At 47.1% G+C, this 11658-nt stretch overlaps 2 protein-coding genes across 2 annotated transcripts in view; one reads left to right on the plus strand and one right to left on the minus strand.

Annotated features, from left to right (window-relative positions):
• Positions 1 to 1865, plus strand: part of LOC136945536 (scavenger receptor cysteine-rich type 1 protein M160) — a 20908-nt gene extending 19043 nt beyond the window's left edge. The window contains exons 19-21 of the mRNA XM_067239420.1: positions 752 to 883; positions 1185 to 1310; positions 1621 to 1865. Coding sequence (XP_067095521.1) covers positions 752 to 883; positions 1185 to 1310; positions 1621 to 1865 — 503 coding nt within the window. The remainder of the gene's footprint in view (positions 1 to 751; positions 884 to 1184; positions 1311 to 1620) is intronic.
• A 6411-nt stretch (positions 1866 to 8276) lies between these two features.
• si:dkey-8e10.3 (serine/threonine-protein kinase SBK1) lies at positions 8277 to 11658 on the minus strand. The gene is made up of 3 exons (XM_067240365.1): positions 11495 to 11658; positions 9538 to 9740; positions 8277 to 9330 (listed from the first exon to the last, which is right to left on the minus strand). The coding sequence occupies exons 1-3, from the start codon at positions 11655 to 11657 to the stop codon at positions 8635 to 8637; spliced, it is 1062 nt and encodes a 353-aa protein (XP_067096466.1). The 5' UTR covers position 11658; the 3' UTR covers positions 8277 to 8634.

An 11658-nucleotide genomic window follows, 5' to 3' on the forward strand; every position in this document is an offset into this window, starting at 1 on the left:
AAAGGCACGTATCTCTCCAGGAGCAGGGTTAGAGACCCTGGTCTAAAGGCAGGTATCTCTCCAGGAGCAGGGTTAGAGACCCTGGTCTAAAGGCAGGTATCTCTCCAGGAGCAGGGTTAGAGACCCTGGTCTACATCATGATCTACTACTCTAGTGTTTTCTCCAGACTGACTGGATTGTAAATATTTACATGGAACTGTATTATAGATTGTACTACCTTAAAATGTATGATACCATAGATTGCACTACATTTTTCGTTAACCTGCTATATATTTAACTAGATTATGTTCCATACAACTCTAATCTGTATCGTCTTACAGGTTATTCTACTGGAGAGTTTACTAGATATTGTATATTGTCTATATTTTTTTAAATACTCATTCCAAATGAATTCTTAAAATACTGTAAGTGATTTAAGAAATTAATGCATGTTAGGATTGTAGCCAGTAGGGGGGGCCAGAGGGCAGTGTGACAGCAGGTTGATGGAGACTGTACAAACATGTACACAACAATTTTATCCAAATTTACCTACAGTACAGTTGGGATTTGAACCGGTTGACCTCTTGATCTGCAGTCAAGTTCTCCTAGATGTTACTACCCAGATGCAAAATGTTGTCTAAATAAATAGAATAAAAAACAAGTTCTTTTTATTTACTCATCAGTAATAAATAGTTTAAATTAGATAAACAAGTATAGATGAGATTAAACGAAAGTCGATGCACTGACACCCAGAGTAAAAATCTCTCCACAGTTAAATGTTTAGGAAGGTCCGTAAGGAAACAGTCGTCTTTTGAGAGTGGAGATTACGAGGAGCCAGACCTCAACCAGATGGACACCCTGACCGGCCTGGGTGAGTTAACCCTGACCCTGATGCTGACCCTGGGTGAGTTTACCCTGACCCTGACCCTGGGCGAGTTAACATGACTGACAGGTGTTTCAGTGTTGTGAGTTTCAGACGAACAATGTGGGTGTTTCGGATGTAAAATGTGCGTGTTTCACATGTGCAGGATGGGTGTTTCACATGTGCAGGATGGGTGTTTAACATGTGCAGGATGGGTGTTTCACATGTGCAGGATGGGTGTTTCACATGTGCAGGATGGGTGTTTCACATGTGCAGGATGGGTGTTTCACATGTGCTAGAACATGAAGGTGAAACACTCATCAGCAGCTCTCTCCTCGTGCAGGAGTGAACGGTCGCAGAGCCTCTGACTCCTCCCCGTCCTACGACGACATCGCTGGGGAGGACGACGCTGCCGCCCAGACCCTCACCGCCGGTGGACCGGCCGTAACCAAGGAGGACCGCAGCCATGGTAACCAGGGCAGCTCAGCCGCGAGATCACCAGTGCTGTGGTTGTGCTTGTCCATCGAGTTATGGAGTGTTATAAAGCTGGTGTATTAATGCAGAAGTTACGTTTACAACCTTTTAATCACATTGCAGTTCCTGTGTAATTACAATGTTTTTACCATGGGGATTGCTGTGTAGGTACATGGTAGTTAATGTAACCTTCATGTAAAGTGTTGCTAGGTAGTTACATGGTAGTTAATGTAACCTTCATGTAAAGTGTTGCTAGGTAGTTACATGGTAGATCATGCGTCTTGTTGTGTTTCCATGTTGTGCAGTGAACCTGTTGGCAGAGCCGGCTTCCTTCGAGGTACAGCAGGAGGACTCCCAGGGTAGCTATGACGACGTCAGCTCCATCCCCATGGCAATCATAGAGGAGGCCGTCCTGGTCCATGAGATCCCCGACATCCCGCAACATCACCATGACGATGAGCCAGGACAGCCGAACGGTCGCCATGGTGACGTAGAAGCAGAGGAGGAGGAGGATGAGGAAGGTTACCTAAAGCCAGACCAGTGGGTGTAGATAGAGGCTGGGGGTGATCAGGTTTAAACACACTCTGCTGGTGTGTAGATTAACACTTCTTCAACAAACTATGCATTGGGCTTGATATACACAAGGTTATATTTAAATTATGAATATATGTAATAATATGATTATTGCTTTAATATTTGTATTATTATTTTGATATAGAGATAAATAATCCTTTTTTTTTTACTAAACATGTAATTAGGAGTATGGCAGTTCCTAACTGTTTCCGTGTCTCTCTAAGCCCATTGTATTTTTATTTTACATTTATGATTTTTTATTTAGCAAACGCTTGTATCCAAAGCGAGTCACAGGCAGCAACTGTAACCATGTCTGGTGGTTTTTGTAATGCTTCGAAGCGAAACAACATGACGTGACATCCATGTCGGTCTCTAAGACAACACGCTCCAAGCTGTGAAACGAATCCATGGGTTTAAATTCACCGCACATCAGTGGAGTAGCTACGTGATGCGCATCAGCGCTATCGTCTGCGGAACACACGCATTTCTGGAACATGACCTAGCGAAAAAGAAGTTCCTGCCAGACAGGAAACATGATTTATTAGCTGTTGTTTGGCTGCTTCACGGCCACAGCTGTCACGCAGTCGTTACCATCACAGCCACGCATGTTTCTCATTGGCCTTTTTTAGTATGGCTTTTACAATGTATGACATTCATTAGATTTGCTTAGGTTTGATATAATTATTGTTAACAGTGTAGTAATCTCGATGGACCTTTGCTGTAATTTCATTCCATTTTAATAGTTTATGTAGTTTTTAAATGTTTTTTACTCTTAGTTTTAAGGTTTTGATTATCCTCTTCAACTTATCTGCATGATAAACTGTCTCAAAGCAGAACAAACTGTTTTCCTATTCATTCTTAATGCACATTTTAAAATATGAGATAATGTTGTTACATTTATATTGGACACGGTTTTAAACATTAAAGCAGAAGCTTTAATACTTGTTTTGTCGTTGTAGTTTTATTACAAAAGCTAGCAGGGCGGCAACTCGAGAATAAGAGACGATGACAACATAACGACCAGAACGTGATTCTGAGTTCAGTAGATCTTGACCGTCACATTCTTTCTGGGACGCTGGAAACTTCTCAGGTGTTGTGTATTAAACTGTATGTTTATGAAACGCTATAGTTTGATACACAGCATGAGAGGCGATTTACCGCGAGGCCGTCTCTCTGGAGGAATGTGCTGTTACAGAGCGACAAGAACCTCCAGCCGTTTAAAAACCAGCTGTTGAACTAAACCACGCGATGAAATTCGATCACGACCGCAGAGTCTTCATTAAGAGATTGAACGTTAGTAAATTAAGTGTTGCTTTTCTCTCTTCGTGTGTGCGCGTGTGTGTGTGTGTGTGTGTGTGTGTGTGTGTGTGTGTGTGTGTGTGTGTGTGTGTGTGTAGCTGCCACTGACAAGCACTGACACCCAAGTCAGGCGAACTAACCCAAATGCTGTTCCCGCCACCAGCTCGTACATGGTTACTTGTGGCTGAGCGAGCGTGTGTTACAGTATTTTAATGAGGCTTTCGTATGTACCGGACTACAGCAGACTCTCTGAGACGCATTTCTCCCTAATGACTATGAGCAGCTGGCCATGCGCTGACATGAGCATGAGAACACACAGAGAGAGAGAGAGAGAGAGAGAGAGAGAGAGAGAGAGAGAGAAGGAGAGGGGGAGAAAGACTCTGTTTAAAAAGTCTCTATAAAAGTACTGACAACGCTTTTTCACTCAAGTTAAAGTAAAGAAGTATGGGCTCTGACATACTTAGGTAAAAAGTAGCCATTACCTGTTTTAGTGTCACGCTGGTAATTTTCGCTGGTATTTTCTTTTCAACCTTTCGAAAAATGTTTTTTGGAAAATGTTTAAAAAACAAACAAAGTGAGAGGAGGGGAGGAGAAGGGAGAGGAGAACTGAGAAGCCTACATCTGAGTAGAGTAAAGCAGAGCAGAGTAAAATAGAGACCTCATCAAGTACTCATCAATGATGCAAACGTTTACCTTTTGAACCTTTCCAAACTTTTTTTTCTAAACTTTTTTTCGAAAACATTTGTTAAACCTTTAAAAACTTTTAATTGTAACTTTTTTGTAAAAACCTTTTTTACATATATATTTTTCAACCTTTCCAAACTTATTTTTTTTAAATACAATGTTCAAAACATTTTGGAAAAACTTTTTCCGAAAATATGTTTTCAACCTTTTGAATTTTGAAACAGTCAACAAACAGTAAAGCACAGCAGAGGAGGAGGAGCACAGAGAAACCTAAAACAGAGTATATTAAAGCAGAGTACAGTAGAGTATAGTAGAGTCCTCATCAATAATGCAAGATTATTTTTATAATTTTTTGTTTGAAAATACTTTTTCAAACTTTCAAAACGTTTTGGAGAAAGGTTTTTCGAAAATATCTTTTAAACCTTTAGAAACCTTTTTCAGAATATTTTTTCAAACCTTTTTTTCAAAAATATCAGAAAAATAAATTGTGAAAAGCGTAAATATACGTCAGTACAATAACAAAGTATTTGTACTTTGTTACTTCCCATCTCTGTCCATGGATAAAATGTGTTAATCATCTTTTTTTATCCAAAGGAATGAGGTGATTTTCCACAACAATGATGGCCTTGTTGACAGGTAACTTCACACCCTGAACCGCTCGAAACTATTTAAGGGACATGTACAGCGATGACACGCCAGTTGGTATTTTGGTCAACTAGATCTCTCCAAAGAGAGACCACAATAACCTGCTCAGCGCAAACAGGCTAGTGGTCACGTCTAGCGCAGGTATTCATATGGCTGAGTGTCTGGGGTTGGAACCAACAGCAGCTTCACGTAGTCCTGCATATCTAGAGGAGGAGGGGGACCTATCTAGAGGAGGAGGGGGTCCTATCTAGAGGAGGATCAGGGGGGCCTATCTAGAGGAGGATCAGGGGGACCTATCTAGAGGAGGATCAGGGGGGCCTATCTAGAGGAGGATCAGGGGGACCCATCTAGAGGAGGATCAGGGGGGCCTATCTAGAGGAGGATCAGGGGGGCCTATCTAGAGGAGGATCAGGGGGGCCTATCTAGAGGAGGATCAGGGGGGCCTATCTAGAGGAGGATCAGGGGGGCCTATCTAGAGGAGGATCAGGGGGACCCATCTAGAGGAGGATCAGGGGGGCCTATCTAGAGGAGGATCAGGGGGGCCTATCTAGAGGAGGATCAGGGGGGCCTATCTAGAGGAGGATCAGGGGGGCCCATCTAGAGGAGGATCAGGGGGGCCCATCTAGAGGAGGATCAGGGGGACCCATCTAGAGGAGGAGGGGGGCCTATCTAGAGGAGGAGGGGGGCGGCTGTAGCTCACTGTACATCACTTTGGATTAAAAGAGTGTGCTACATGAACAAAACCAGTACTTGCTACGTCTTTTGTCCCAAATATGTGTATACATTTACACGTCTCCATAGACGGTCTTGTTATCAGCATGTTGGAGTGTGACTAGAATGTGTCTGGTTCTGAACCACAGAGGGGGGCGGGGCTTGTACTGCAGAGGAGTCCCATGTCACCCCCCCTCGCTCCCCCGCAGGGCCGAAACATGACCCTAGTTAGTGTAACACGCCAAGTATGCTGTGAAGCATGATGCCAGGATTCCTCCCCCCTCTCTCCCCTCCTCTCTCCCGCTCCCCCATGCTCCCACAACACTCCCGAGTAGGGGCAGGATGTCCGTCACTACAGAGCCAGCTGCAGCTGAGACTGGGGGTGAGGGGGGAGAGGAGGGGAGGGGAGAGAGGGGGCAGGGGGGAGAGAGGAGAGGTGGGGAGAGAGGAGAGGAGGGGAGAGAGGGGGCAGGGGGGAGAGAGGAGAGGTGGGGAGAGAGGGGGCAGGGGGGAGGAGAGGAGAGGTGGGGAGAGAGGAGAGGAGGGGGGAGGAGGGGGGAGGAGGGGAGAGAGGGGGAGGAAGGGGGAGAGATTGATTAATGTAAAGGGGGGGGACAGAAAGGGTTTAGAGAAAGTAAGGAGAGGGGAGAGAGAGAAAGTGAGAGAGAGGATTTAGAGAGATGCTGTCAGAAGGTGAAGAGGGCAGGGAGTGTGCGTGTGCGTGTCAGGAAGAGAGAGACATCTGACCCTCCCAGGAGACAGCATGAAAGTCCTGAGTGTGGAGATGAAAGATGCGTGTGTTTATTTTCAAAAGCACTCTGAAAAACAGTGACCCCCCCTCCCCACCCCCCCCAGGGAGGACGCCTGCGTTCAGATGTCGTCCCCGCGACAGAAGCAGGCTACTACAGGTACAGATCCCAATAACTGCTGTTTCTTGTGCTTCTCAGGACACACAGTCAGAAGTGTACAACGTCCTACTTTATAGAGAAGTTAGAGCCTAAATAACAATATATTCAGTATTCAATATAATAATATAATACATAAATAGTAACATATTCTTTCAACAGAAAATCTTCATCCAAAGCGAGAACATAATAGAACCCTGTGATCTCTGGATCTGAGTTCTAACGCCCTCCCACTGAGCGATACCCTCCCACTGAGCGATACCCTCCCACTAAGCGATACCCTCCCAAGAGATCTAGAACACTGAGCGATACCCTCCCACTGAGCGATACCCTCCCACTGAGCGATACCCTCCCAAGAGATCTAAAACACTGAGCGATACCCTCCCACTGAGCGATACCCTCCCAAGAGATCTAAAACACTGAGCGATACCCTCCCACTGAGCGATACCCTCCCAAGAGATATAGAACACTGAGCGATACCCTCCCAAGAGATCTAGAACACTGAGCGATACCCTCCCAAGAGATCTAGAACACTGAGCGATACCCTCCCAAGAGATCTAGAACACTGAGCGATACCCTCCCACTGAGCGATACCCTCCCAAGAGATCTAGAACACTGAGCGATACCCTCCCAAGAGATCTAGAACACTGAGCGATACCCTCCCAAGAGATCTAGAACACTGAGCGATACCCTCCCACTGAGCGATACCCTCCCAAGAGATCTAGAACACTGAGCGATACCCTCCCAAGAGATCTAGAACACTGAGCGATACCCTCCCAAGAGATCTAGAACACTGAGCGATACCCTCCCAAGAGATCTAGAACACTGAGCGATACCCTCCCAAGAGATCTAGAACACTGAGCGATACCCTCCCAAGAGATCTAGAACACTGAGCGATACCCTCCCAAGAGATCTAGAACACTGAGCGATACCCTCCCACTGAGCGATACCCTCCCAAGAGATCTAAAACACTGAGCGATACCCTCCCACTGAGCGATACCCTCCCAAGAGATCTAAAACACTGAGCGATACCCTCCCACTGAGCGATAACTGCTGTTTCTTGTGCTTCTCAGGACACACAGTCAGAAGTGTACAACGTCCTACTTTATAGAGAAGTTAGGCCTAAATAACAATATATTCAGTATTCAATATAATAATATAATACATAAATAGTAACATATTCTTTCAACAGAAAATCTTCATCCAAAGCGAGAACATAATAGAACCCTGTGATCTCTGGATCTGAGTTCTAACGCCCTCCCACTGAGCGATACCCTCCCACTGAGCGATACCCTCCCACTAAGCGATACCCTCCCAAGAGATCTAGAACACTGAGCGATACCCTCCCAAGAGATCTAGAACACTGCATAATGCATAAACACCCTCCATCCCCATGTAAATACCTATTCAATCCATAATTATTCCCATAACTACATCCTGTGAACACAGTGCGCTTACACTCACTCAGTGTCCCAGCTAACTGGTAATACCTAGATGTCTCCTCCTGAAAAATTATGTGTTAACACGTTATGATGAAATTACAGGATTAATTAGTTGTTGTTTTTTACGCATTTAACGTAATACCCACAATTCCACTACTGCACTAGTTGCTGTTCTAATGCAGCCAGACGGCAGCTGCTATCCAAACAAACAAACAAAACATGGATAGATCTGATGAACCTGAGGGACCTTTTGGATGGGAAGTTTGTGTTCCAAAAAAACAAAGATGGAACATTCAATAAAACCAAAGTGATATGCACATTCTGCGGGAAGACATTATCAATACCAGCCTAAAGTACCACCTCGACGCCAAACATGCGTTGGTCGGCGAGGGGAGTTCAAGTGAAATGCGCCAAACCACCCTCACTGAACAGCGTAGGCCCCTCATTAAGTCTGCCTTGGACAAGTTGACTAGCACAGTTGCCAAATGGATTGCAAAAAACTGTAGACCGATTAATATTGTTGAGGACGAGGGGTTCACCGAAGTTTTGCGAGTGGCAACGGGGGACTCGAGCATCAAAGCACCGCAAAGACGCACAATATACACATATACCGAAAAAATCGGTAGTATGTGATTCATCATGATTAATCCACAGAAACCTGCGATTATTTGATAATTTTTTTTAATCATTTCACAGCCCAACTATTTAGTCATCTGTACAGTTTCTTTGCATTTGACTGCAGATCAAGATCTCACAGGTTCAGTGCACAATGCCTGAATTATGAACTCTGCAGACCACACACACACACACACACACCCTGACCCAACCACACGGAGTGTGATCCCTGATCCCTGAACCATGAACTCTGTTGATCCGTGTTACACTGCTGTCTGGGTAAAACAAATGTAAAAACGCTGGTGTGAAATTGTTCACTTTAAACGTCCATGTGGTGGGGGCGTGGAGGAGAGGGGGGAGAGAGGGGGGGGAAGGGAGGGAAAGGGAGGGAAGTAGGGGTGGTTTCTCCTCAAACTCCACCTTCTCCAGGTGGGCGGGGCTTGTCCTACCCGCTTTGAGCATTAGCCCCGCCCCCTCCGCTTTCCGTCTGCCCGTTAACGAACGCCTCCTTGATCCAGTCCTTCTCCACGTACAAACTCACTTCCTGTACATCGCACCTCTGCCCCGCCTCCAACGCCATCAGACGGGCGAACATCTCCATGGCAACCGGCGTGAACCTCCGCCAGAGGGGCGGGACTTCCTCTCCTCCCTCCTCCTCTTCCCGTTTCTCCTCTTCCTGTCTCCCCTCTCCTCTTTCCTTCTCTTCCTGTTTCTCGTAGGCTTGCGACGCCGCCCTCGTCCTCCACCAGTCGGCGTACTCCTGGTAGAAGTCGTCTCCGGGAGAGCAGCGCTCCCAGGGGAAGTACCCGGTGAGGATGCAGAACAGCACCACGCCCAGGGCCCAGGTGTCCAGGCTGGGTTCCACACTGAGGGGCTGGGCCTGGCCGTCCCCCTCCCCTGGAGCCAGGGCACACAGCTCCGGGGACATGTAGGGGAGTGTCCCGGTGATGGAGCGGATCAGGGTTCCTGTCTTCTGCGCCAGGCCGAAGTCGGCCAGCTTGACCCGGCAGCAGAGCTGGTCCAGGAGGAGGATGTTCTCAGGCTTGATGTCTCGGTGCACCAGGCCACAGGCGTGGATGAACTCCAGAGCGCTGGAGATCTGGAGGACACAGCGCTTCACTGATGCTTCTGGGATGCCCACCTGAGGGGGGGGAGGGGAGGGGAAGGGGGAAGGGGAGAGGGGGGAGGGGGAGGGGAGAGGGGGGAGGGGAAGGGGGGAGGGGGGAGGCAGAGAAAGGAGAAAAAAAGAAGGATCAGAGAGCGAAAGGAGAGAAGCAAACGACTAAAAGAGAGAAACTACATAAACAACAAAATCTACAGTTCGTACGGAAACGCAAACCTCCCTCACTTTTGGTTGGATGACAGCGAACAGGTCCCGTCCAATGACGAGCTCCTGGGCGAAGCCATAGTGATCTTGTGACTGGAAGGCGATGCCGAACAGCCCCACGATGCAGGGGTGACGGGAGAGGTGCAGGGAGATGCAGTACTCCCTCAGGAAGGCCAGTAGGCGGGTGGAGGCCTTGGGCATCACCTTCAGTGCCATGGGAGTCCCTGCAACACAGGACACCTGGTCACGGAGCTTGAGTCCAGATGATTCAAACTGAACTGGGCTTCAATAAGACTCGATTTTATTTGATTAAATCAATTTCTTATTGATCTAATCGATCTGTATAAGTGAGTCAGGGATGTTGGTTTCATCATACATGTGTGGGACATGTCCCCTCGATGGTTCAGTTCAAGTGAACTCTGTTGAAGTTCAAGTTTCAAGTGTCTAAACCTAGAAAAACTCTGCTAAACGCAGGGCTCTCAAGTCTCACGCATCCTCCACGAGACTCACGCCTTTCAACCGTTTCTAACGCTGAGAAATAAGGGATTGTCCCGCCAGGCGCAGGCGTACTGAGATGATATAGTCGTGACAAATGTTGTTTTTTGCAAAGTTTGCTGGTTCAGTATTTGAGGAAAATGTTTTCACATGTTTCTATAGACTCCTGGAATACAATAAGGCACATTTCATATATTTTTGCAAATAGTCCCCTCTTTTACAGCAGTCAATCTGCTCTTAAAATACTTGCCAATACTTTCGGCCACGGCTGTAGATGTCTCGAGTTACACAGAGGGAAAAGCCAATCAGAAAACATCACCAGTAAACAAAGCTACAAACAGGTTTCCTTGAACCTGCTGACGTCTTGATCTGCACCACAACACAACCACAACCACAGCACAACCACAACCACAGCACAACCACAACCACAACCACAGCACAACCACAACCACAACACAACCACAACACAAGCACAACCACAGCACAACCACAACCACAACACAAGCACAACCACAGCACAACCACAGCACAAGCACAACCACAGCACAACCACAGCACAACCACAGCACAAGCACAACACAACCACAACCACAGCACAACCACAACCACAGCACAAGCACAACCACAGCACAAGCACAACCACAGCACAACCACAACACAACCACAACCACAGCACAACCACAGCACAACCACAACCACAGCACAACCACAACCACAACCACAGCACAACCACAACCACAACCACAACACAACCACAACCACAGCACAAGCACAACACAACCACAACCACAGCACAAGCACAACCACAGCACAACCACAACCACAGCACAAGCACAACCACAAACACAACCACAGCACAACCACAACCACAGCACAAGCACAACCACAACCACAACCACAGCACAACCACAACCACAACCACAGCACAAGCACAACCACAGCACAAGCACAACCACAGCACAAGCACAAGCACAAGCACAACCACAACCACAACCACAACCACAGCACAACCACAACCACAGCACAAGCACAACCACAACCACAACCACAGCACAAGCACAACCACAGCACAACCACAACCACAACCACAGCACAACCACAACCACAACCACAACCACAACCACAGCACAAGCACAACCACAGCACAAGCACAACCACAACACAACAACAACCACAGCACAACCACAGCACAAGCACAACCACAGCACAAGCACAACCACAGCACAACCACAACCACAGCACAAGCACAAGCACAACCACAACACAACCACAACCACAGCACAAGCACAACCACAGCACAACCACAACCACAGCACAAGCACAACCACAACACAACCACTACAACAACAAAAAACTGGATCATTTGAAGGATATCTGTATTTCTACACAGTACGCACTCATCCCATGAGCTAGGCCCCCTTCAAACCACAACAACAGAACCTGGATAATTCCACAGAGTTTGGTATTTCCCAGAATGCCTCACCTCTGCAGCGATGTGTGACCAGCAGCACCTTCCCGTACTTGCCCCGGCCGATCTCCTTGACGACGTTGAAGTGCTCGTTGATCTCCAGCTGGGTCAGGCTCTGTGCCGTCAGCTCCACCAGCTCGTCAATCAGGCTGCCGTCCGCCAGACCCAGCTCAATCATG

The sequence above is a fragment of the Osmerus mordax genome, chromosome 7 (assembly GCF_038355195.1).
Source record: "Osmerus mordax isolate fOsmMor3 chromosome 7, fOsmMor3.pri, whole genome shotgun sequence".
Lineage (NCBI taxonomy): Eukaryota > Metazoa > Chordata > Actinopteri > Osmeriformes > Osmeridae > Osmerus > Osmerus mordax.